Consider the following 23,722-nt stretch of genomic DNA (forward strand, 5'->3'; position numbering starts at 1 on the left):
TTGATTGGCGCAACTAAAAGACTTTTTGGGACCCTTTGAGGGTTCTTGGCGTAATTAAGGAACGCTTTGGTGCAATTAATGCACGACCTGCAGATTTGCTCCGGCGGGGGAGGGGAAATGTGGATTTTATGCCTACAGAACCCTGTATAAGTAGCCTACTACACCAGATTTTCCTCAAAATCTTGAAAACCTTACTAAAATTACTCTAGCCTATAAACAAATCAACATATTAAATACTTTGTTTCACTATACAACAAACAAGTTTAGGGAAAAGTTCATTTACCTGGTTGTCTTGGTCCTTCCATACACTAGCGTTTCAGATCAGCTGAATAATATTCACTGAAGTGGGCATTAATCTTTCCCTCGTTAATCGCCAAACCTGCTTATAAATCGTCAGAGATTAGGTCGTACTTTTGTTGCATCGCCACGCTACAAACATGGAGAGGAAAATCCTCCAGAACATTCTACCACAACTACTTTATCAATGTGCACAGCAATAATAACAAATTGAATGGCGAAAATGAATTAACAGTGGACTCGTGCATTCCTTTTCTTCACAGCGTTCGACATTACAACGGATAGGCAAACGTTTTAGAGACGTATTTGGATGCAAATGTGGACCTTCACCCATCGTCGAAGCTGGGGTTCGTATCCAAAATCGTTGCAACAAGGTCAGCAATCGTAGGATAAGGGCGATAATTTTATCAGAATATAGGCAAAACAAAAATGTCCACCCTTAAATCTAAATCAAATTTCATATGGACTTTGTAATGGAACGAAACTATGCAGTTTTATTGTACTCCTCATCAGTGTAGCCAGTGAGTCAAATATCACTGAAAGTGGCACTTATACTGTGTTTAATTCATTTGCCAAACAAATACAGTAGTTCAAAAAGTGTAAAGTTAGAAATGTAGTGAACCGTAGAGGCTTGATTCTTTTTTTATGTTTTGTTTACAAATCAATGTATGAATGCTTGACGGGCATTAATTGCACCAACTGACCTGAGTCAGGTAGTCGGGTATTCCTGAATTGCGCCAACTAATCCAGAGAACCACAGCCACCCGATACGTTCAATAACTGCACCAAGTGGCGCCCTTCTTTGACTGTATACTAGGGTAGGTTAGGTTAGGTTAGTATGACGTGTAAACAAGGACATTCCTTCTGCTGGCAACTCACCACTACCTGGCTTGGACTTGGCGCAAAAAAAGGAACATTTTTAGGGACCCTTTGAGGACTTGGCGCAATCAAGGAACTCTTTGGCACAATTAATGCACGACCGAATGTTTGGTCAGGGGTTTCTAAGTAGTAAGGCCTAATAAATTTACATCTCTAAAACATTAACGGAATGTCTTGTTTCTTATCTTGTCTCTTGTTGAGTTTTCAACACCTTTACTAATAAACCATACACAATAAGAAACTAAAGTAAAAAGGTGTCAATTTCCACACCAGCCCTATCAGCCTAGTAAGTCTGGTTTGCACTAAGTGCGCGGTTTTTGCACAGTATTAGCGTAAGTAGCTTATCACAGTGATAAGCAGTGATAAGAAAGGTCGTCACCCTCAGTTCAATGATCTCACTTCACTATTCTACAACTAGTTTGACTACGAACTCGCACAAGTTACAAACTTTGAAAAGTTTGTGCATAAAGTTTGAACTGACTTTTCAAACTGGTCTATTATGTAAATTTCGTTGGTAACTTGTTACTAGATGATGCAATGCTGTTGTAGGGACGTAATTTAATTCAACATTATTTTATGTATAGTAGTAAAATAGTTTATTGTTAGATAACAGATTTTGAATTTTATAAATCTACTTATTTCTTATGTATTTCTTATTTTATTTTTATAAAACGGGTTGGAGGCCTCTTTTACCTTGCATTTGCCCGTCCACATAGGCTATGGACCTGTGCGTGGAACATAATTTCAATTTTCAATTTTCAATTATTTAAGATGGGGACGCCACTATGAGCGTATTTTAACCCAAATATGAGTGAAGGATGAGTGTAGGATGAGTGGCGCGATCTTGTAGTCTTGTTAGTGACTAAGGCCGACATGTTTCTTAGACACAGCTGTTAATTAATAGCCCATACAGCTAATGGCAACTAAGGGACCTACAGTTTATAGTGGAATCCGAACGACATTTTTTCCTTGTAATTTACGAATTGGTCTAATTATCAGAATAGTACTGCGGATAGTCGTAGTACTCACTAGTGCGGACGTTAATCCACACCAGGGAGCATCGCATCCACAGTGCATCCCTATAAATATCCACAATTCGTGACCTCCTAGTAGTTGGATTACAGGACGACGCCACCCGTCCCAGTCTATATCAAGCAACGCAAGGGGTGAGCTGGTATAGTACAAGAGTGGACTGTACTTATACTGGTACAATGTGTAAGACAAGACAATTCAATCGTTTCAGATTCTTAAAATAAACTGTATTAACGATCGGTCATTTAGCTTGCCAAAAATCCTTATTATATTCAAGCGGTGGAAGTAACTATGATATTTATGGAGAAAAACACAACATTGCAATAGTTTTTGAACCGTAATCATTACAACATTGGGGTTTGTACCATTTCGATCAAAGTAAAAGGTCTATAACATACTAAATGTTAATTAAAATCGTTGGTACCCTTTTTGAAAAATCTGATTTTAATTACATCATGGGGTTTTATAAGAAATCAGCATTAACACTCAACATTTTTATAAATGAAAACCCCCATTACCCACAAATCAAACTTATTCAAAATCATAGTACAAGTTTCCGTAGCTGTGTACAGTTCCACACTCACTCACACTTACATAACTTCGAAACCCATGTTTTTGGGGTTCAGGGGGACAAAAAACGGATATTTCCACTCAAAGCTCAAACTCGAAAATGTCATGTCCAAACATTTATTTGATATTCAAGAACCATACCATTTCTTATATTCAAGAACCATACCATTTCTAATTTTCAAGATACCATTTTGTATCATGGTCTTGGCATGACCTTACTCGTACCATCAACAACAATGCTATCTTTTGAAGTACATTACAGTATATAAAATCAACGTGTTTTGCGTTGTCTGATAGCTCGCTAGGAAGGATTGAGTAGGTGAGGATAAATGACAAGCAAAAGGAGAGCTGATAAGAGAAAATGACGTTACAACAATAACGTCTTCTGTCTTGTAATAACTGTCTTGTTACAAGACTTGTAACTTGTCACAACTGTCCTGTACCTTCCCCGTGTCACATTTGACTTATCCCGGCAAAAGGAGAGCTTAAGTATCAAACATATTTTACAAGTTTTCTGTAAATACTGTTTGTAAAATGTATTTATATTTCGTCTAAAAGAAACTGGCGGACAGAAGTTTTTGTAATAAAATATTGAGGGATTTCTTTTTTTCAATTCACTACTAGTTTTAAAATACACATGACAACATATAGACTTTTATAGACTATATAATAGACTTTTTGCAAGTATGGAGATTACAAACTCAATATACGAAATCCAATATGGATTACTTATGATTTATGAGAAAACATCTTGATTTAAATATCGTCACGACTAATTCTGTTTCCTACATGAGTTTAAACTATTTTAGGCACAGGTAATTTTTCTAATAATTTTTACTAGAAAATATTCAGAATGAAAATTCCCTACTAAGGCTTAATATGTTATTCACTATTTTAAGATTATAGTTCGGCCGCTTAGAAAACGACCTCCTCCAGCATTGGTTTAGCATTAGAGCGCAGGTCGTTTTCTAAGCGGCCGAGCTATAGTTAATCTGTAATTCAATTTAAATTTAAAATGTCCTTAAAGCATTTAAACTGCTGGAACAGCTGTTTTTGTTGTTGCATTGTTGTAATTTGCCATTAATTATTTAACTTTTGATTTATTGTGAATTCGTATATTCTAAACGTCTATTTATTGTAATATTAAATCAGCAGTTTATATTGTTGAATTGTTGACATCCGGGGCCCATTTCATAATAAACTACAAGTTACAAGTTACAACTTGTAACTTGTAATTTCCATTAGATTTGCATTGGGCGATCAGCTGATTTACTAATAATATTAGTTTGTACTTTATTATGAAATGGGCCCCTGATAGTAATACTGTATTTGTTTGTATATTGTTAGGCTACGACAATATTATGCTATGACTCTCTGGCAATTCTATTTTATTTCTGCCACCTGAAAAATAATCTTCCTTGTAGCAAAGACTAGGAACCAATTATGGTGTTCTATTAACTGTGCTTGTAGTCACTTACAGTATAGCAATGCCTTACTCTGACGCGTTACTCTAAATAAAGTTATGACGCAATATTACAGTTTGTAAATGGTTATAATTCGTCTCAAGGAAGAAATGTTTTATTATTTAACAATAAACAGTAGAACGGTCTAAACATCTAGTATCAACACATCATTTATTTGTGCCAAACCAAAACGTGTCTTCAATCGTGCTAGTTTAATTCAATAGTATGTGAGATAAAAGTGAACATAACTTGTTTCAAAATCAAAACATAGGAACATTAGAGCCTCCCAAAATATTAGGAAAGTTCTAATCCATCATGTTTAATAACAACCCCACATTATCAAAGTAATGCCTATTATTAGTAAACAGCTGTTGCGATTGTTGCTGTCAAGTGATGAAATACATTACTTGTAGTTTACATATAATAATAAATTTAAATTCAATGTTATATTGATAAAAAATACGATAGTTTTTTAAAACTCTGCCTTTGCTGTACGTTTTGGTTGATTGGACAGCCCAAAAGTCTAGCAAGATAGCCTACTATTTTCGTCACAAGCAGATGCGCCTAAAGGTCGATTCACACATATCAGTTCCGTCACAGACAAGTCACAGTTCAGTCTCAGTTGCATTCGCAATAATTCCTCAATCAACTGTAGGTTATTTGGTTTCATTCAGTCTTCTGTCACTTTATTTACATTGATGCTACAGCCAATAAACACAATACAATCAAATTGTCATCGTCCATCTTGTTGAACGTTACAAAAAGTACTTAAAATATAAACACAAGCATTTAATTAAAAACCCCTTTTTTCTAACCCCAAACACAGACGTCCGTACAATAAAAAAATATCGGTGGGAAGAATATCTGAAATTTACTAACGGACGCCGGCAAAGCGACTGACGGAACTGCGTCGGATGAGTGTAGAAAGCGCGATGTTTGATCTTAAAGAATATTTTTTTACTGTAACGTGCCGGAACTGATATGTGTGAATCGAACAAGTGTTTCTTACTAACCCCTTTAATCTAAACACAACACCTAAAAGTCCCGAAAATATCAGAAAACACGGAACCGGATAATAACAGTGCCGTGATCGGTTAACGGGCGGACAGCTGATCAGCTGATCGCACAACAATGGTATGACACAGTTGCGTGGTTGCGGCGGCGGCCGCTAGGAGCGCTAGGTGTGTAGCGCATGCGTCAGTCGTGCCGCTGCCGTCCGTCAGTCTTGCGCGTATCGCTGTAACGAACACATCGTGTGAAGCGCGTGTGTTGTGATGCTACAGTACTGATAAGCGAGGACATGATCATATCTAAGGACTTGTTTCTATTGGGTGACCAGGACTATTTGCGCCTTCCCAAGGAAGAGAAGCGGACTATGGTTCGTCCTGCCACCACTAAGAATCAAAGGTACTTGTACTTTTTTAAATAAAAAATATGTTAATTTAATAAAAAAATGTTATCTTAGAAATTTTACTGTAACCACGTATTACTATGCATTTGGGGGGTTGAAATGCATTTTAAATTCAAAATTTACTTTACATTGAACAGTACTTAAACAATTTCGTTCAATGCTTTTGAGAGCTTTCATCGCCTTGAGGACTTTTCTCCTTGTGATGTTTGTTAGTTAGTACTGTATTTCCAAATACATTTTCTAATTATTTTGTCGATGTGCAATAAATATTTGTATCATTAAGTAAGTGTAAAATGTGTATTTGTTTTTATTAGTAATTTGTATAATCTGTTTATGTGAATTAATCAACATAAGTAGGCCTAAATTATTTGATGGTGTATACAGAAATATTATGTTTTTGGTAACCATTAGATTTATAACCTTTTTATACGTGTTAAATTAACCTCTTTACTTTAAATATAAATTTATTTGTTTTATAATATGTCTATAACATTTATTCAAATGAGCAGTGCTTATAATACAGTTACTGTATATTCATTTCCATTGGAGTACTGATTATGATGGGAAAATGTTATTTCAATATGACATTGTCTTTTTTAATTCATATACATGTATTCTTGTAATGTTGTCATAAGAGGGCTTTCCTAACAGGGAAATAGCTATTAATGTAGTCCAGTATGACATTGGCCTATGTATTTTTTCGTTGCCTCAAGATGACAAAATTGAGTTTCTATTTCTTCATTTTTATTTTATAAAGACTGTTTAGTTAAATAATTTCATACAATACAAAATATGTCCATAGTGCCTTTTAGAACAATATAATATTTAATTTCTTATGCGCCACTAAGCGCAATGTATTATTATGTCGGATTTTACGAATCAAAGGTTTGATTGAAAGTTAATTAGCCTATTCGGGTTAGAATGTTGATCGCAGGTTTTGACACCAATGAAGGAATGAAGAACCGTATTTATAGACAGTTTTAGTGATACAATTATGCGCTCTCCCTGACACGAATCTGCGTTGTAAATATTCATCTGTTTGACTCACAGCTGACCGCTTGGCGACCATCCGCCATCTTGTTGGAGCTTTGCGGGTTGTCTATTTAACTTATTTATTGTCTATTGGATAAAAAGCTACTAAATAATTATATCGAAAGAAGTACTAGCAATAACTAACTTCGTAGTGAATTATGGGTACGATTTATATTGGATAAGTGACGAATTACCTGACGTCTTAAGTATTAGGTCGTCCAGTGGTCGAAAACTAGCCCAAAAATATGTAAGACTTTTCTATTTTTTACCCACGCTGTAAATAAAACGTGATTGGAATTACTTCCACTTGTTTTGATTCTTTGTTTATATTTCATTGTTATTTCGTCACCATAGCAACCCATAAGGCCCATGTTAATTTTTTATTAGTTTTTGTGCTTATTTTCGAGCCTATTTCAATTTATAAAGGGATTCTGCACATGTACAGGAAAATAGATTTAATGTGTATTTTTTCCCTGCGATGCACACGAGCTGAGAAAAAAGTGTTTTAAAGAAACATGCTTGCTTATTAATATGAGATACGTAAGTGGTATGTTGAATAAAATAATAAATTACAAACGCGTTTTGGAAAACCGTTAGCACTTTTTTTAAGTAAATCGGGGATCGAACTCGTTTCTCAGCACCCATGTTGGGGCACTGACCAAAAAAATCAACCAGGCTAGCAAATGTAGATTTTGGGACAAGCTGTGTGTTTTTTATGATTTTCCTCACATTTCTAATTTACAAAGAAAACTTGTTGCTAAAGTTAGTCATCCAAAAGTATACGAATTTAAAATATACTTTTTTTCTTGATAAAAACTTAAAATTATTTTTCGTCAAACTTTACTTAGTTTAGGCAAGAATGTCTATTTGCAGTAGAAACTCTTGGCATTTAACGTTCAGCAAAATTGTTCAACTTTCACCTATCTGTGGAAATTGCTCTGGAATTTTGGTTCGTAATATTCAAGGTCTGAGGTATTAGCTGGCCTGAAATTACCTCGCTTCATTAATAATTCAATTATAACGGCATTCTTAAATAGTGAATGTTAGGAAAATATTCAGGAGCCCTAACAACAACGAATTAGTTTTTGTTTTGAATTCTTTTATTGTTTATTTTTGTTTACATTTGTTATTTAGGTTTGAATTTCTAAAGTGTTTTTCCGTTAGTACGCTATAACTTCCTTAATTATACACCAATTTCCATAAATATGGTGTAATTTTAAAGATTTTTTTATCCACTAAATCGAAAAAATACACAAACTAAAAAATTTTCAGTAGTTTTCGTTAAAACGATCTATTATATCAGAACGAATTCAAATTATGGATTATCGTTTTAAATCGAACATGTTTCTTTAATAATTATTAATGAACCGTCGAAATATTAATGAAATTGTATTTATTCATCTATATTCATATTCTTGTAAAATATAATATATATTTTCAAATTCATATCGAGTTTTGTGTTTAAATTGTACATAGTTGTTTATATTTTTATATTTGACGACTTAGATGTATGACTACAAAATTGTAAAGAATAAGCGACTATGACTAATTGCTTGATTGTTGATATTAAATTTATTTTCGTCCTTAATTTCTGTTCTTGAATTAAATAATTATGCAAATTGTATGCATTTCGTACACTACACGTTGTAGGATGAACAAAAATTTCGATTAATTTTCTGAAAAAGATGTATATTATAGAAACGTCACTTGTCAAATTATACTCAGTGCTCTCGATTTGCGATTTTGACTTCAATACTCAATGATTTATCATTTTTTCAACTTTCCCCGCTCCGTCATGAACGCTATCTACACACCATGTGTTACCTAAGCGCACCTACGTGGTCAGTGGCGTCATCGATATGACCTTGAAACTTGGCAATGTCAATGTTCACAGCTGGTGCGTAAAGCGTTTACCACGCGCGATTCGAGTAACACATGTGATTATACACATGACTGTATACGTTACTGGCAAATTATACAACCAGACATTCTATACATTGCCTAAAATGAACCAGGCACCATATGAAATTGGACTCACGTGTTGTCTATTCATTCTATAGAATGCCTGTTGGTGCTGTAGGCAAAGTATAAAATACTCTGTTGTAGGATTCTTTTATATCCTTGTTTGGCATTAATTGATGTAATCTAAACTAAACTAAACCACGCACAATACAATGTGTATTTTACATACACGCTGTATACACAATTTGTTTTTAAATTATTTTTTAGCATTAGATAATGGTACAAAGCTTATGCTATCTTTAGTCTGTACTGTGCCACAAACTGTTACACATGCCAAATTCTTGCATCTTAAATTTTGTTAAAGCTAAACGCCCTTCGGCAGCATTCATTATCAACCCTGTGTAAATCTCGGCCTGTATTTTCTTCCAGTAGATTTATGACAGGCGCGATATTTGGCGGGAGAAAGCCGCATGGGCGGGAGATGTTATGAGATCAGCTGATCGGAAAGTTAACACGCAGTAGCTGATGTAACTCGTGTAGGGATTGATTTTAGTTTCTCCGGAGGCTTTAGCGATGAGAAGAGGATTATTGTTAATTGCCTTGAGCTCAAGTTATAGGGGGTTGGAGAATTTTGGTACAAGTTAATTCATTCGTATGTATTCGTTTCGATACCCGCTTGTAGAAATTAAAATTGATTTTTTACGGATCCAAACGATAAGTCCAAATTATGTGATCGTTGGTCCAAAGAGCACTTCTCACAGCCCATCGGTTTCTAGAGATTAGAAAATCTATCAAAAATTCAACTACAGTATGTTGGTAACGAAGGACCCAAAGTGAGATATTTGCCAATTTTAGACGTAAATATTCTCCTAAAATTAGGGTTGGGATAACTTTTCTGAGCTGACCGATTAATCTAGCCAAATCATAATCCAACACTTGGCTCTAAGGACCGGATACAAGGTATTCTATGTAAGAAGAAATTCTGTTTTTAGCGAATTTCCCACAACGGGAATAAGATATTATTTATTTCTTCTTAATAAGTGCTTAATTAAAGTTATTATAATCTAAATGGCAGTCAGTATGATTTCCCAAAGGTGAGACTTATTTCTTATACAAGACTTAAACATATAGTTTTATAAATAAGTTTGACCTTGAATCTATGCACACCATTTAATCTCTCCGTTGACAAATCAATTATTCGCTGCAAAAAGGACGATAAATTAGTTCGAGCTGCTTCAGGTGTAATGGGAGGTTTCATTTCAAATGAGCCATTCTAGCCAAATTAGCAAAATTGGGTGATTATTTAGTTCTCTCCAAGGTCGTTCTATTAGACAGCCTAGCGGATAATTGTGTTGGCTTAGTGACTACAGTAGTTACAGTATGACCAAAACATTGAGCTACATTGAGCTCGCTGTTTCGGTATGTAGCGAGAGACGGTCCAAGGAGGTGTGGTTGAGGGGGGGATTTAAGGGTAAGTATACTGTTTTACGTACTGTGCATGTTTTACGAGGCAGTGATTGGGGGTTCGACGGGGCACCCCCCCCCCCCCCGAAATTAACTCCTGAGACAGCTGGATGTAGTTTGGCCATATTATTTCCAATCTACTTTGCAGTTGTCAGTACTTTGGAAATGGTCCATACTCGCAAAGCATCCTAATTCTGGACCCTGCAGTAGGTGACGTAGTAGGCCCATTTCGAACCTACCTTGCAGGGGCCCAGTTTGTCCTTGGGGCTCTTTATCATGCTAATACAAAATGGCGGTGTCAATGTAGGCCAATCATTCTATTGACGAGAAATCGTGTCTGCTACATAATGTCACTTAACCATCCACAGCTAAACGAGTACGTAACGTTAGCACAACTTGACGTGGATTACTTTTTACCAGAACCGGAATTCCAATTTTCTATACATTTTGAGATGGCAAAATACAATGTAAGTTAAAAATGTTGTGTACTTTAAAGCAGTGCTGAATAATGAGTCAAACAACCAAATCATCAAAAAGCAACAATTTAGTACTATCAATACTAATGTTAATTTCCTGTAACCACCAGGTTTGATTTCGGGATTTAAAACCCAACGTTTACTGATTAAAAAGTTTCACATTTGAGCTCAACAAAACCTTGACACGATTCGCCCCAAATGTGTGTCAAGTAAATTCAAGTTTTTGCAGTGCCAAAGATGTAATTTTGATGCTGAAATACGAACAAATTATTCAAGGGCCAAATCAAACAGCTCGTATTTAAACTCCAGTTAAACTACTCCTTGGAAAAGAAATTGGAATTATTAATACTTGCAAGTTTGAAGTGAAAAATTTAGTTTTATTATTGTTAGTTATTAAGTTTGCCATAATTTTTTGTTAAATCATGGTTCAATAAAAGAAAGTTGCTATTATCTTTCAACGATGAAACAATTATGTTCCGTTGGACTGGAACTTGGACTTCTGTTGTTATACGCTGGATATATATACAGTACTTTACCCGAGAAGGCTCTTTATCCTAGTTTTTCTTTTCAAAAACTTAAGCCATTACGCTACAGGAGCAGCGAAACACGTTTTAACCAAACAGTCAAACAGTTAACCAATTTTTTAATTTTTCAGACCATTATGAATGCATGCTACAACCGTTGGTTAGTCTATGCTACGACTTAGAGTTTATGTAATGCTTTCACTTCCACTATTTGCCACATTATCTAATTCTAATAGAACGCCAAGGGCGAACTTTGTGCATTGCTATAGTGTTGGCAGCACCAGGCCGTCGTTGCGATGTATGATAATGCACAGAGAGCTCAAAGGAAAAGGTTTAATTCAATTCGATATTGATATGCAACAGAGAGGTGAACGCCCGAGATATCTCTGTTGCCACAGTTAACTAGGCCGCGCTGTACTTCACTGTAGTGATGTACACTAGGCCGCGCTGTACTTCACTGTAGTGATGTACACTGGGCCGCGCTGTACTTCACTGTAGTGATGTACACTGGGCCGCGCTGTAATGTACACTGGGCCGCGCTGTACTTCACTGTAGTGATGTACACTAGGCCGTGCTGTACTTCACTGTAGTGATGTACACTAGGCCGCGCTGTACTTCACTGTAGTGATGTACACTAGGCCGCGCTGTACTTCACTGTAGTGATGTACACTAGGCCGCGCTGTACTTCACTGTAGTGATGTACACTGGGCCGCGCTGTACTTCACTGTAGTGATGTACACTGGGCCGCGCTGTAATGTACACTGGGCCGCGCTGTACTTCACTGTAGTGATGTACACTAGGCCGTGCTGTACTTCACTGTAGTAATGTACACTGGGCCGCGCTGTACTTCACTGTAGTGATGTTCACTAGGCCGCGCTGTACTTCACTGTAGTGATGTACACTAGGCCGCGCTGTACTTCACTGCAGTGATGTACACTGGGCCGCGCTGTACTTCACTGTAGTGATGTACACTAGGCCGTGCTGTACTTCACTGTAGTGATGTACACTAGGCCGCGCTGTACTTCACTGTAGTGATGTATACTAGGCCGCGCTGTACTTCACTGTAGTGATGTACACTGGGCCGCGCTGTACTTCACTGTAGTAGTTCGTTTTCTGTGACTGTAGTGATGTACACTGGACCGCGCTGTACTTCACTGTAGTGATGTACACTGGGCCGCGCTGTACTTCACTGTAGTGATGTACACTGGGTCGCGCTGTACTTCACTGTAGTGATGTACACTAGGCCGTGCTGTACTTCACTGTAGTGATGTACACTGCGCTGTACTTCACTTAGTGATGCACACTCGGCTGCGGTGTACTTCTATAAGAGCCTTATAAAAGATGTATTTTTTTTTAATTATGTGATATCGTTAGATGATAGCGATGCGTCTTTATCGGGTTTGTGACACCACACACTAATGATCACAGGTAATCAAACTTATACAGAATGGTGTTAACAGAACGTGTCGGGTTCCTGTGTCGAGTCCACAGCTATTTATAGAGGTTGACGACTGATAAGCCTTTAGTGATAACAGAACTGGGTCTTCGGTCTGTCTCTTACAACATAGCTTACCTCCTTCGCTGCTAGATTTCATTTATATACAGTTCAAACAATTTTTTATCAGACGAACGGGCACATATCTTTTTGTTATATCACAAAATTTCTGTTTTTGTAGTGTCGATTTTCTTGAATCGCATTGGCTATTCAAAAACTTGTGATTCATACTCTTTTTTAATGTTTTAATCCAGGGGGGAGGATTCAAACGAAATCTTTATCACCTCAAGCTCTTGCTTATTCTCCTTAAAACAGTTTTTAAGTCAATTTGTGTGCCATCGTCGAGCATTTATTTGCATTCATCCGTTAAACTTCGATAATGGACCGGGCAAATCATTACTATTTCCTCATGATTTAGGTTTGGATTTAAATTTACTGGTACTTCGTTGTCTTCAGATAGAGAAGATCCCTATTTTAGATGTTTCCGCGTTACTTGAACCAAGAATTTTTTCAAGAAGAGCTCCTCGAAAAAAGAGCGAGACACCATGTCTCAGAATAGGTGCACGTCTCACCCGTAGTTCTGCTGTACTCAGATGTTTTGGGAAGTAGATAAGAACGTGCTATCAAGGTAGTATGTGGTACTGTAGGTCCGGACACCGCGCCGCTCGCCGCGCCGGCCGGTAGCTCAGATACACTGGCGTCTGTTATCTCACGGGGCAACGTCCCCTCTCGCAATCTTTGCGCAACTCTTGCGATATGTAACCAAACAATCTGCCGCGCATTTCACCACGGATTTTATCTTCCACATCCCTCAGTGCTGCCACCCTTGGACTTCCACTTCCTTTAGTGCTGCCACCCTTGTTCTTCTACTTCCCCCAGTGCTGCCACCCTTGCTATTCTGCTTCCCTCAGTGCTGCCACCCTTGCTATTCCACTTCCCTCAGTGCTGCCACCCTTGTTATTCTGCTTCCCTCAGTGCTGCCACCCTTGCTATTCTGCTTCCCTCAGTGCTGCCACCCTTGCTATTCCACTTCCTCAGCGCTGCCACAGTTGGACTTCCACTCCCCTCAGTGCTGCCACCCTTGCTATTCTGCTTCCCCCAGTGCTGCCACCCTTGCTATTCTGCTTCCCTCAGTGCTGCCACCCTTGCTATTCTGCTTCCCTCAGTGCTGCCACCCTTGCTATTCCACTTCCCTCAGTGCTGCCACCCTTGCTATTCTGCTTCCCTCAGTGCTGCCACCCTTGCTATTCTGCTTCCCTCAGTGCTGCCACCCTTGCTATTCCACTTCCTCAGCGCTGCCACAGTTGGACTTCCACTCCCCTCAGTGCTGCCACCCTTGCTATTCTGCTTCCCTCAGTGCTGCCACCCTTGCTATTCTGCTTCCCTCAGTGCTGCCACCCTTGCTATTCTGCTTCCCTCAGTGCTGCCACCCTTGCTATTCCACTTCCTCAGCGCTGCCACAGTTGGACTTCCACTCCCCTCAGTGCTGCCACCCTTGCTATTCTGCTTCCCTCAGTGCTGCCACCCTTGCTATTCTGCTTCCCTCAGTGCTGCCACCCTTGCTATTCCACTCCCCTCAGTGCTGCCACCCTTGTTCTTCAATTTCCGTCAGTGCCACCAACCTTCTCCTTCCACATCCCTCAGTGCTGCCACTCTCGTCCTCCCACTTACCTCAGTGTTGCCACCCTTGTCCTTAAACTCCCCTCAGTGCTACCACCCTTCAGTCACACTTTACTTACAAGAGTAGTACAGTATCTTTATGATGAAACACTAATTGAATCAACCCTATCATTTAAAGTGGCCCCTTAATGCACTGTAAATCGTAGTAGTGTTACTAACGTTAAGTTTCCGGACAAACAAGGATTGAACCCGGAACCTCAGGTGCTAGGTAGACTTATATCCAATAACAGTAATTGGTCGATGTCGTGTTGTTACTGACCTGGTTGTGGTACTTAGTGATTGTACAGTTACTTCCGGTACATGAGTCTTCCGGTCGCGATGAAATATCGATATTTGATGTGTGCAGTCACGGCATCGCATCGGTTGGAACTGTACTTCTATTCATGAGGTTATTTTTCATTATGATAACAATAAGGCATCTGGTTGTCTTTCCAACGTGAAACACACATCAATAAATAAATTAACAATAGGAAAATATTTGAGCGCACAAACAGGTTATGAAATTTCGGTTTACCAAAACTTGGTTCGCTTGTTATAAAACCACTTGTGGATGCTAAGTACCTAACTTATCATCCTCACCTGACATGCAAATGTGTTTATACAACTCTATGTAACATCCACCAAATATCTTACTCCACTCTACAAAGTCATGTTATAAAACGCCCCCTCGGGATTACATGTAACTCGAGTGGTTAGTCTTAAAGAAAATCTGATTTTGAAGGTTTAATGTTTCAGTTAATTGTTTAGGGTGGACACAAATAAATTGGCTGTTAATTTTAAATGATAAAAACCAATAGCAATACCGTACAATGCAGTAGTTCAGTGTGTACGTTCAGCGTTAGCAATGGTTGTGTGTGTACGTTCAGCGTTAGCAATGGTTCTGTGTGTACGTTCAGCGTTAGCCGTGGTTGTGCGTACGTTCAGCGTTAGCAATGGTTGTGTGTGTACGTTCAGCGTTAGCAATGGTTGTGTGTGTACGTTCAGCGTTAGCAATGGTTGTGTGTGTACATTCAGCGTTTGCAATGGTTGAGTTCGATGGCCGGCTACCAGCGGGGGGCGCTGTGTCCACGTGCCTGTCGATATCTCAGCTTTAGCAGCGTTCATGCTGGTGCAATCTTTGATCGATAAAAGCCATAAGCCACGATAACCGATTACAATTGTTAATTGGTGTGTGATATCCATCAGAACTGTGATGGTTGTAAGGTGATTTACAGGAATAGTTTTGAAAATATTAAATGTGCTTGATTTTAAATGGTTTAATGTTACCTAATTCTTTTCTCTTTTTTTGAGGGGGGAGAGGATATACGAACATTATTAACCTGCTTATATATATATATATATATATATATATATCTATATACACACATCATGTTTTTCTTCAATGTGCCATTGAACTCAATTAAAAAAAAACATTTTTTCTTGTTGCAGGTATGTGGAGTAAAATACCTTCAATGGGAGTAAGTAATCAAATATAGTAAGATTAAAAGCTTAAAGCTAGGGGGAAAACGCCTCCTTTTCATTGAACTCTATAATGAATTCATCAACAATGATTTTTCGGTTTCTTTACATTGCTTAAATATTATTTATATAGTATTTTGTCGGACAGCACTTGCACAGATACTAAAGTAACACTAAAGTAATACTAAAGTAACAGATACTAAAACTGCAGTAGTTTGGTTCTCAACTTGTTATTACTTCCTCATTGGGTTTAAATTCTATCTTTTCCTTCAGCGCGAAGAACAGTGTCTGGAAGTTTTGTCTCCTGATACCCTGTCTTTAACTTTGTCTCCTGACAGAATTAAATCTGTCAAGATAAAATCATCCCGAGAACGGCCAAGGGCAGCCGCGATTTCCCCGAATTTCAGCGAGAGTGAAGGTATTTAAATTACATAGGATTATAAATAGCCCAAGACCTAATCGTATCCTGCGGAGGATTCTGGGAACTGGACGGAAATCCCTTTCGTGACCGCGCTGCTGAAGACTCGCATGTAATCGACAAAATTTACTCTGTGCGTGGGGAATTTTAACGAGGCTTTTAATGCGTAAATGGAGTTCCTATTCATTTCAGTAAAAGCTTTGAGTCACTCCAAGTAATCATTTACTTTGATGGTAATTTGTAATTCAGGTGTACACAAACTTATAAAGGTTTACATTTTCTACTCAAATCATTAGGAATATCCTTGAACGTGGGGTGTTTTATTAATATCATGTGCTTACTAAAATTAAATGCATTACTGATTTTATGAAAATTTAAATACTATTGGTGTGTTACTAAATACTACACTTAACACATTAAAAATACATCATTTATACCAAAGCAAACCAACCCTGAATATTAAAGCATTCGTTTTAGTACAAAACCAGTTTTCAACTAGCTCAGTATTCTGGAAATAAGCCGTGTCCCGTTAAAATAATTTCAACTAGAAATAAAATTACACAGTTTTTCTTAAATTAAATAGAACAAATTGTAAAATATTGTGCTAATGTACGTTGCACAAGTCGATCAAAATGCCAAATACCATACAATGGAACACACTACGAAAATCCTGTTTATTTTTTGAAACCAGAACACCAATACTTGAGCTTCATCTCCCAACCGTCCGGGTCGAGTAGGAGGACCTGTTTCGGTTTCGGTTTCAGTTTCGGAATCTTCCACGGCCAGACCTGGGCCGTAAGCTAACAACCTTTGGGGCCAAAAAGAGCAAAATGGTGTCCGACGTGCCGCTCTCACTTTTTTCCTTTGGAGTATGTTTCGGCCGCGAAATACAATATTTATGAACCGGTTCCTTTTTTCGGACCGATCCCGAGTTCAAACCTCCACACATTCCGGTCTGATCTCTTCTGCGAACTGGACCATTTTTTGGCAATTGGAAGCTGAATTCACTTTCTGATGTGTTATTTCGACGAGGACTACATTGTTGCTGGTTCTGTTTGTTTTAAGTTTGTATTCAAAATTTCACTGTCAAATGAGAGTTTTAAACCAGGTTAATTTATAAGATTTCAAAAGTTTTTAACGTATTTACGACGATCATTCCAAACTTCGATCCGACTCGAAGGACCATTTTTTCTTAGGAGGACCGTTCTTAAACATGAATATGAAGAAATTAAGGGCCAATGCACTATTAAATTACAACAGAGGTTTGAGGTAAAATTACATTACCATCAAAGTTCCAACAATATTTATTCAACCGGATCAAACCGATAGATTCGATTGTTATGGATTTCAACGTGAAGTAAGGTATACATTTATTCCTTGAAAATAAACACCAGGTTTATGATTAGCCACTCACAAATCCTATAGGTTCTTGTCAGATGTATGCAAGACGAAGATATGTTCACTGTTTCATTTTTATGAGTTAAGTAAAACCATGTGTAGACAGCGTCGGCGGCGGAGTGCTAGCTTGTCCAGTGTCAAGCCTATATTTACTCGCCTATTTATACGTACGTTCTACAGTAATCTGGCCTTACAGCTTACGCGTAACTAATCAAAATGTATACAACACTTGTAACTTGAGAGGCTCAGAGTAGTATGTCTCTCGTGTTTATTTGGAATATTTTATCACCTAATGCAAGATCTGGCAACACAAAACTGGATAACTGACTAAGAATACAATTAAAATAATGGGAAACAAACAAATTTAAATTTCTGACAAGTATACTATTATTCTTTAAATTATCCAGACCTTGGAAAAATTGTAATGCCTTAACACCATTTTAACAACCAAGTTACTGTAATATTAATACTGTTCCGCACATAATTAGTGCTGAAATTGAACATAATCCTTTATAGATGTTCAATCGTCGTTGGTAAGCTGGAGACTATTTAATAAGGCATGGCATTACAGATTATTATTATCGGTGCATTCTCTTCATTTATCGTTTTTGTATTTTATTTGAATTTAGCATCCATAGCCAATCAATATGTAAAGGTATGTATAATTAACCCTCAAATTGGGAGAAAACATTTTAGTCTGTCTACACTATAAATTTACCAGTCATAAATCACACATCGAAACAAGACATCACTTTGAACAAAATAAACCATACTTATATAGGCTACATGGTTAACCAAAATATTATACTTGTAGTGTCCATATTCAGTGATTAAAACAACCTAAAATTTGTAAGCTACGAAAACCGTAATGTACAAAGCGTATACATTTCCCAGTAAAATGTTGCATCAAAGTTAAAACTGAAGAACCAACTTCGCGCATATTTTACACTCAGTTTAGCACAATCATTTTGTACAAAATACATTCATCAAGAATCCCTTGTTTGCAGCACATGTCTGAGTGCAAAGAACTAATGATCCTTCAAACAGAAGAGTTGCCCGCTCGGCCATCAATCATTTCATACTGTATGTCAGGAAAGTTGGTTATTTTGCTCTGCGCGGTTGGCGCCCTGTGACCTCGCCTACCCGCCAAAATGGTAACTCCACATACATTATTCAAGCGGCCCACACATTCGGTACTCTTTCCGTGGGTCCGGTAATACGGTAACGATACTGGATTGAAGAACGTCCTGGGAAAAATTATAGTGAGTTCGCATCCAGCCAAACCAAACCAAATTAAATCTTTACTCTTTTGAATAATAAGGGGTAGAATTTGAATCTTTTGGTCATTGACTTTGGTATACTGAAGTTGACATCTCTTCTGTAACAGATGTTGTCAATTTTGTGTTAAAAAATAATATATTTTGAGTGAGCCAATCACAGATTGCGCTGGTGTCTAAAATTCTTGTTTTCCACCTTATTTTTTCACTGAGATATTGACTTGACATAAAAATGCGATAGCTTACAATTAAGACGTCCTATCAGTTTTACTGTAATCGGTTGAAAGTTTCGCATATGCGACAGAATTTAGTCATTGACTATACACCTCTACAAATCACAACAGTAGAATCTGTTGCTGGCTCACTTCATGGAGTTTTCTTTGAAGTGCAGTAATACTTTTATTGTTTTTATTTTTTGAGAGTTTTTGGGGAGATGTAATTTAAAATTTTATACAATAAAGTAGCTTGTTCTTGCAGTTTTTTCCAATATAAAGATTACCGTATAAAAGCGTTGACTACAGATAGCGAGTCAGTAACCAAGTCAATGATCAAAAATGAAACTGTATTTTATAGCATCACACACAGTTCTTTTAATTATCATACTAAGTTTGTTTATTCTAATACTGGATAAAATCTAAACTTAGTAATGTCTACTTCATATTAAAATACCCCCACCGCAGCAAACCTGCCAACTAAGCGAATTTACATTTGTCTGGATTGATTTTCAATCAAATGTACGAGTACCTAGGTTTGCTGCTACAAGAAAACTTATAAGATGTGTTTTATAGTAAAATATTAATAACTTAGAATAAAATAAATAAATTACTGTAGCCAAGTTTGAGCAAAATATATCCATAAACAAGCAAACTACAACATTTTACTATATTCTCCATAAGAACACCATGGGAATTTTAAAATTAAAATTTTTAGAATTTTCTCCGTTACCAATAACCGTACAAAAACACTTTAATATACTAAATTATTAGTTTTTAAGCTCTTTAAAAAGGTCTAGAGAAAAATTGGGACAAAAAGTGCAAATGTAGTTTAGCTACTTTGCGTGCATAATCAGTGCTAGGAAGCCCACATAGGTAAGTAGGAAAATGCATTTGTAAACGTCTGTTAGTATTTCTGCTGCGGCAGCTATGCAACGCATTGCAGATAGCAATGATAAATCAAGGAGTTTCTAGTATTTGATAAAATCCTAGTCGCAAACTCTCTCCCCTTTCCCTCCGCTATCCCGTGTGTGTCAAGCTCTCTACAGAATGTCCAATGTCCAATCCTGTTGGCAACGCAGTCGGTTTGGTTTTCACCAGGAAAGATGGAAGTGCGAATTTTCAAACTAGTTTTGCCATTTTGATATGATAATGTAGATCTGAAGTAATTTTTGTAGGGTCTGTACCATACTTCGATTCAGTATACAATTATCAAAGCATGAAAATTACAGTTGACTTTGTTTGGATATTCCAAAGTAGACTTTATATTGTAGAACCTATAGATTGTTTTGTTGTCTTGAATATCGGTGAACCTGAGTTGGCTTTCGAAAATATGGTTTTGTTTTATTTTTTTGTAATTGTTTGCTTAACTATTTGGCAAAAAAATAATAGATGCTAGGTTGCAGTTGGTGATATTAGTTTTAAAGTATGTAAAATAAATTCATGTTAAATTAAGTCAGCTATTTCAGAATCCAGGCTAAAAAATATTCGAATCGTCGAAACAAAATATTTTTCTAACACTTATTAATCCTGATTCTGAAACTAAAGCAAAACAGCTTGAACAAAATCATACCGTAGCTTAGTTAAGTTGAGTATACAGTTAATATACAGTTTATACGTATAAGAATCACTTGAATAAAACAAAAGAAGATTTGAAAGGTTGGTCATTGTGTTTAAGCTAAGACGAAGCCAAGTGTTTGCGGTTGGTGACGGTTTTGGAGATTGGCAACGTCACAGACGGTAGTGTTGACATCTCGGCCTAATACTTCACGTCCAACCATTAAAGATACTTTTACCATATAATGCCTAGCGAAACCAGCGTATCACATGGTATTCCATGCTTTTACATCGTCAACGTGTACCCCCTCCTCAGCAAACCTGCAGACTAAGCGAATTTCTATCTACCTTATTCAATTTTCACTCAAACATTTCCTTAAAAATATCAGATTTTTAATTTTTTTTAAAGCTTTAGGTTTGATGAGTACTTAGGTTTGCTGCTACCGGGAAGGCAATAAAGATATTTTAGTGGAATGTAATAGCTTAGTATGGAACAAATACATGCCTCAAAATAAAAAATATATATATTCATTTGTTTCTGATTCCAGAATCGCAGCTCATGTGACACAAATTTTCAATTTTTTTAAAGGTTGAAATCTCTGTATTTGGCCGTAAAGAAAATTTTAGCGAATTTTCTATATAGGGAATAAGCTATTACCGTAGTACTCATGGTAAGACTTGGACCCGCGACCGATCTACTTTTTCCTTTTGAGGTCCCTAGAGGCCAAAAGCACCATCTCTTCAAATGATAATTTGGTACAAACTTGTAAAACTATTATTCGAACGAGCTCGTGAACTAAGTATGACTAGACTATTGGAACGGGGGTTTATGGGGGGCTTTATGGTGTACAAATATGGTTTTGTCATTTTTAACCCTGAAAACACAAAATTCCACAATTTCTTTCCAAACCATTTTGAAGAGCTTAAAAAACCCAAATAATTTAGTATATTGAAGCGTTATTATGCGCGTAATGGTTATGTAGAAAATTCCGAAAAATTGTAAATAAAAAATTCTTATGTTATTCTTATGGAGACTAAGTTAATTGTTGTAGGTTGCTTGTTTATGAACATATTTGATCAAATTTGTAAAATACATTCATCTCTTATTCTACAGTATTAACATTTTACAACAAAAACACTCTTTTACCCTCACTGTTGAAGCGAACCTAAGTACTCGTTAAACTAAATCTATTTAAATAGGGAATAAATGTGATATTTTTAAGGAGACATTTTAGTGTAAATCCAATCAGGCAAATGGAAATTCACTTAGTCTGCAGGTTTGCTGCGGCGGGGGTATTTACATCTTCATACTGTCTAGCTCATGACTGACCAGACCACTGTCATTGCGGTTGTCTCAACTACCACTGCTTAAGCTTTAATCCCATGTAATTTCCCAGACAACCCTAATTAACTATCTATAGATGCTAAATACCAAATATGCCCATTAGTATTTAGAAAAGCTATTTGATAATTTCACAAGTCTGTACAGAAATATGTTGACTACCGCTTTAAATTATGTGGTGGGAAATATCTTTCGATCACCATTTTTAAATATTTAATGCTAACGATTTTGAAAGACGATTATTTGAAAAGTTTGGTAATTTGCATTGGCAATACACAATGTCTGAGCTATTTTTTTTGTGTGTGTTTCAACCCAAAAGTGTGATAAATTACCATTAATAATGCCAAACTAGTACCAAAACGTACAAAGCTTTTTGTATTGTTCGATATAACTGACATATATTTTGGGCCTCGTTCAATCAGCTTTGCCCTTGGTCACATAATAATATGCGTTTTACTAACAGCAGAAATTGACAGATAATGCTAACTTAATTCTAAAAATAAAATATTAGGTTCATCAATACAAATTGTGAACTAACCCTAGAGTTTCATCGCTTAGAACAGCTATTTTGAGGTTAATAAATGGAAAATATTACAATATTTACATGTTGTTTGGCTAGATTAAACTAAATAGTAATTAAAAGTTTCATAATGTTCCTCCAAAAAATGTCTCCTTCGGTGTTTCCGTCCATAACTAAGTCGAGGATAAGAGGTTAAAAGCGTAGGCTTATTCGTGAGGTTTATACCCAGGATTTAGTTAATGGCCCTGTGTTTAATTCTGCATCTCTTGGGTTTGAAAACTACCCATATTTTACACCCTTAACCACTTTTAGAAATTACTACCATACTGTTCATAATTGAAAATAAAATACGTTCAGTCCTGTGTGCTTTGAAAATAAAATACGTTCAGTCCTGTGTGCTTTGAAAATAAAATAAGTTAGATTCTGTGAGCTTTGAAAATAAAATACGTTCAGTCCTGTGTGCTTTGAAAATAAAATACTTCAAATCCTGTGTGCTTTGAAAATAAAAAACGGTAGATTCTGTGAGCTTTGAAAATAAAATACGTTCAGTCCTGTGTGCTTTGAAAATAAAATAAGTTAGATTCTGTGAGCTTTGAAAATAAAATACGTCCAATCTTGTGTGCTTTGCAAATAAAATACGTTTAATCCCACGTGCCTTGAAAATAAAATACTTCAAATCCTGTGTGTTTTGTAAATAGAATATTTCAATCTTGTGAGATTTGGAAAATAAAATACGTTCAAACCGGTTTGCTTTGAAAATAAAACACGTTCAATTATGTGTGCATTGAAAATAAAATTCGTTCTAATTGGCATCACTCCACCAAACATTTTTGTACAGTAAAACAGGAAAACAAACTCAGTGCGTTTTCACAGTTGTTGAAAGGGTTATGCGTTAACAAGGGGTTGGGGTGGTTTAGACTCATTTGAAGGGTTAAACATCGCACTCACCCCTGGCATTAGCTCACTTCTGTCACGCGAACATCCCTAGGGGTAAATACCCGACGTTTACAACCCTACCTCGTCACATATCCCGCAATGATACATGGACAGTAGCTGTTTGAAGGAACCCTGATATCAAAGAGCCTCTTTGAAAAAGGGTTTTCGCCATGCAACCAAAGACGAAAGAGTTCTCCCTTGTCTTTGCTCACTGAAATCGGGGGGTTTTAAATGCATACGTTTCAGGAATAAAGTAGTCTGACCAGGTCCATGACATGAAGCTGTAATTTTTGTAAACTTCTCACTCGTAACACAACCG

At 36.8% G+C, this 23,722-nt stretch overlaps 1 protein-coding gene across 1 annotated transcript in view; it reads left to right on the top strand.

Moving 5' to 3' along the window:
• The first annotated feature begins 5,480 nt into the window (after nucleotides 1-5,480).
• Nucleotides 5,481-23,722, top strand: part of LOC128988499 (uncharacterized) — a 130,154-nt gene continuing 111,912 nt past the window's right edge. Inside the window, exon 1 of the mRNA XM_054409840.1 lies at nucleotides 5,481-5,648. Coding sequence (XP_054265815.1) covers nucleotides 5,542-5,648 — 107 coding nt within the window. The 5' untranslated portion in view covers nucleotides 5,481-5,541. The remainder of the gene's footprint in view (nucleotides 5,649-23,722) is intronic.

The sequence above is a fragment of the Macrosteles quadrilineatus genome, unplaced genomic scaffold, assembly GCF_028750875.1.
Source record: "Macrosteles quadrilineatus isolate MER2022 unplaced genomic scaffold, UCM_ALF_1.0 Scaffold_3__2_contigs__length_128488019, whole genome shotgun sequence".
Classification (NCBI taxonomy): Eukaryota; Metazoa; Arthropoda; class Insecta; order Hemiptera; family Cicadellidae; genus Macrosteles; species Macrosteles quadrilineatus.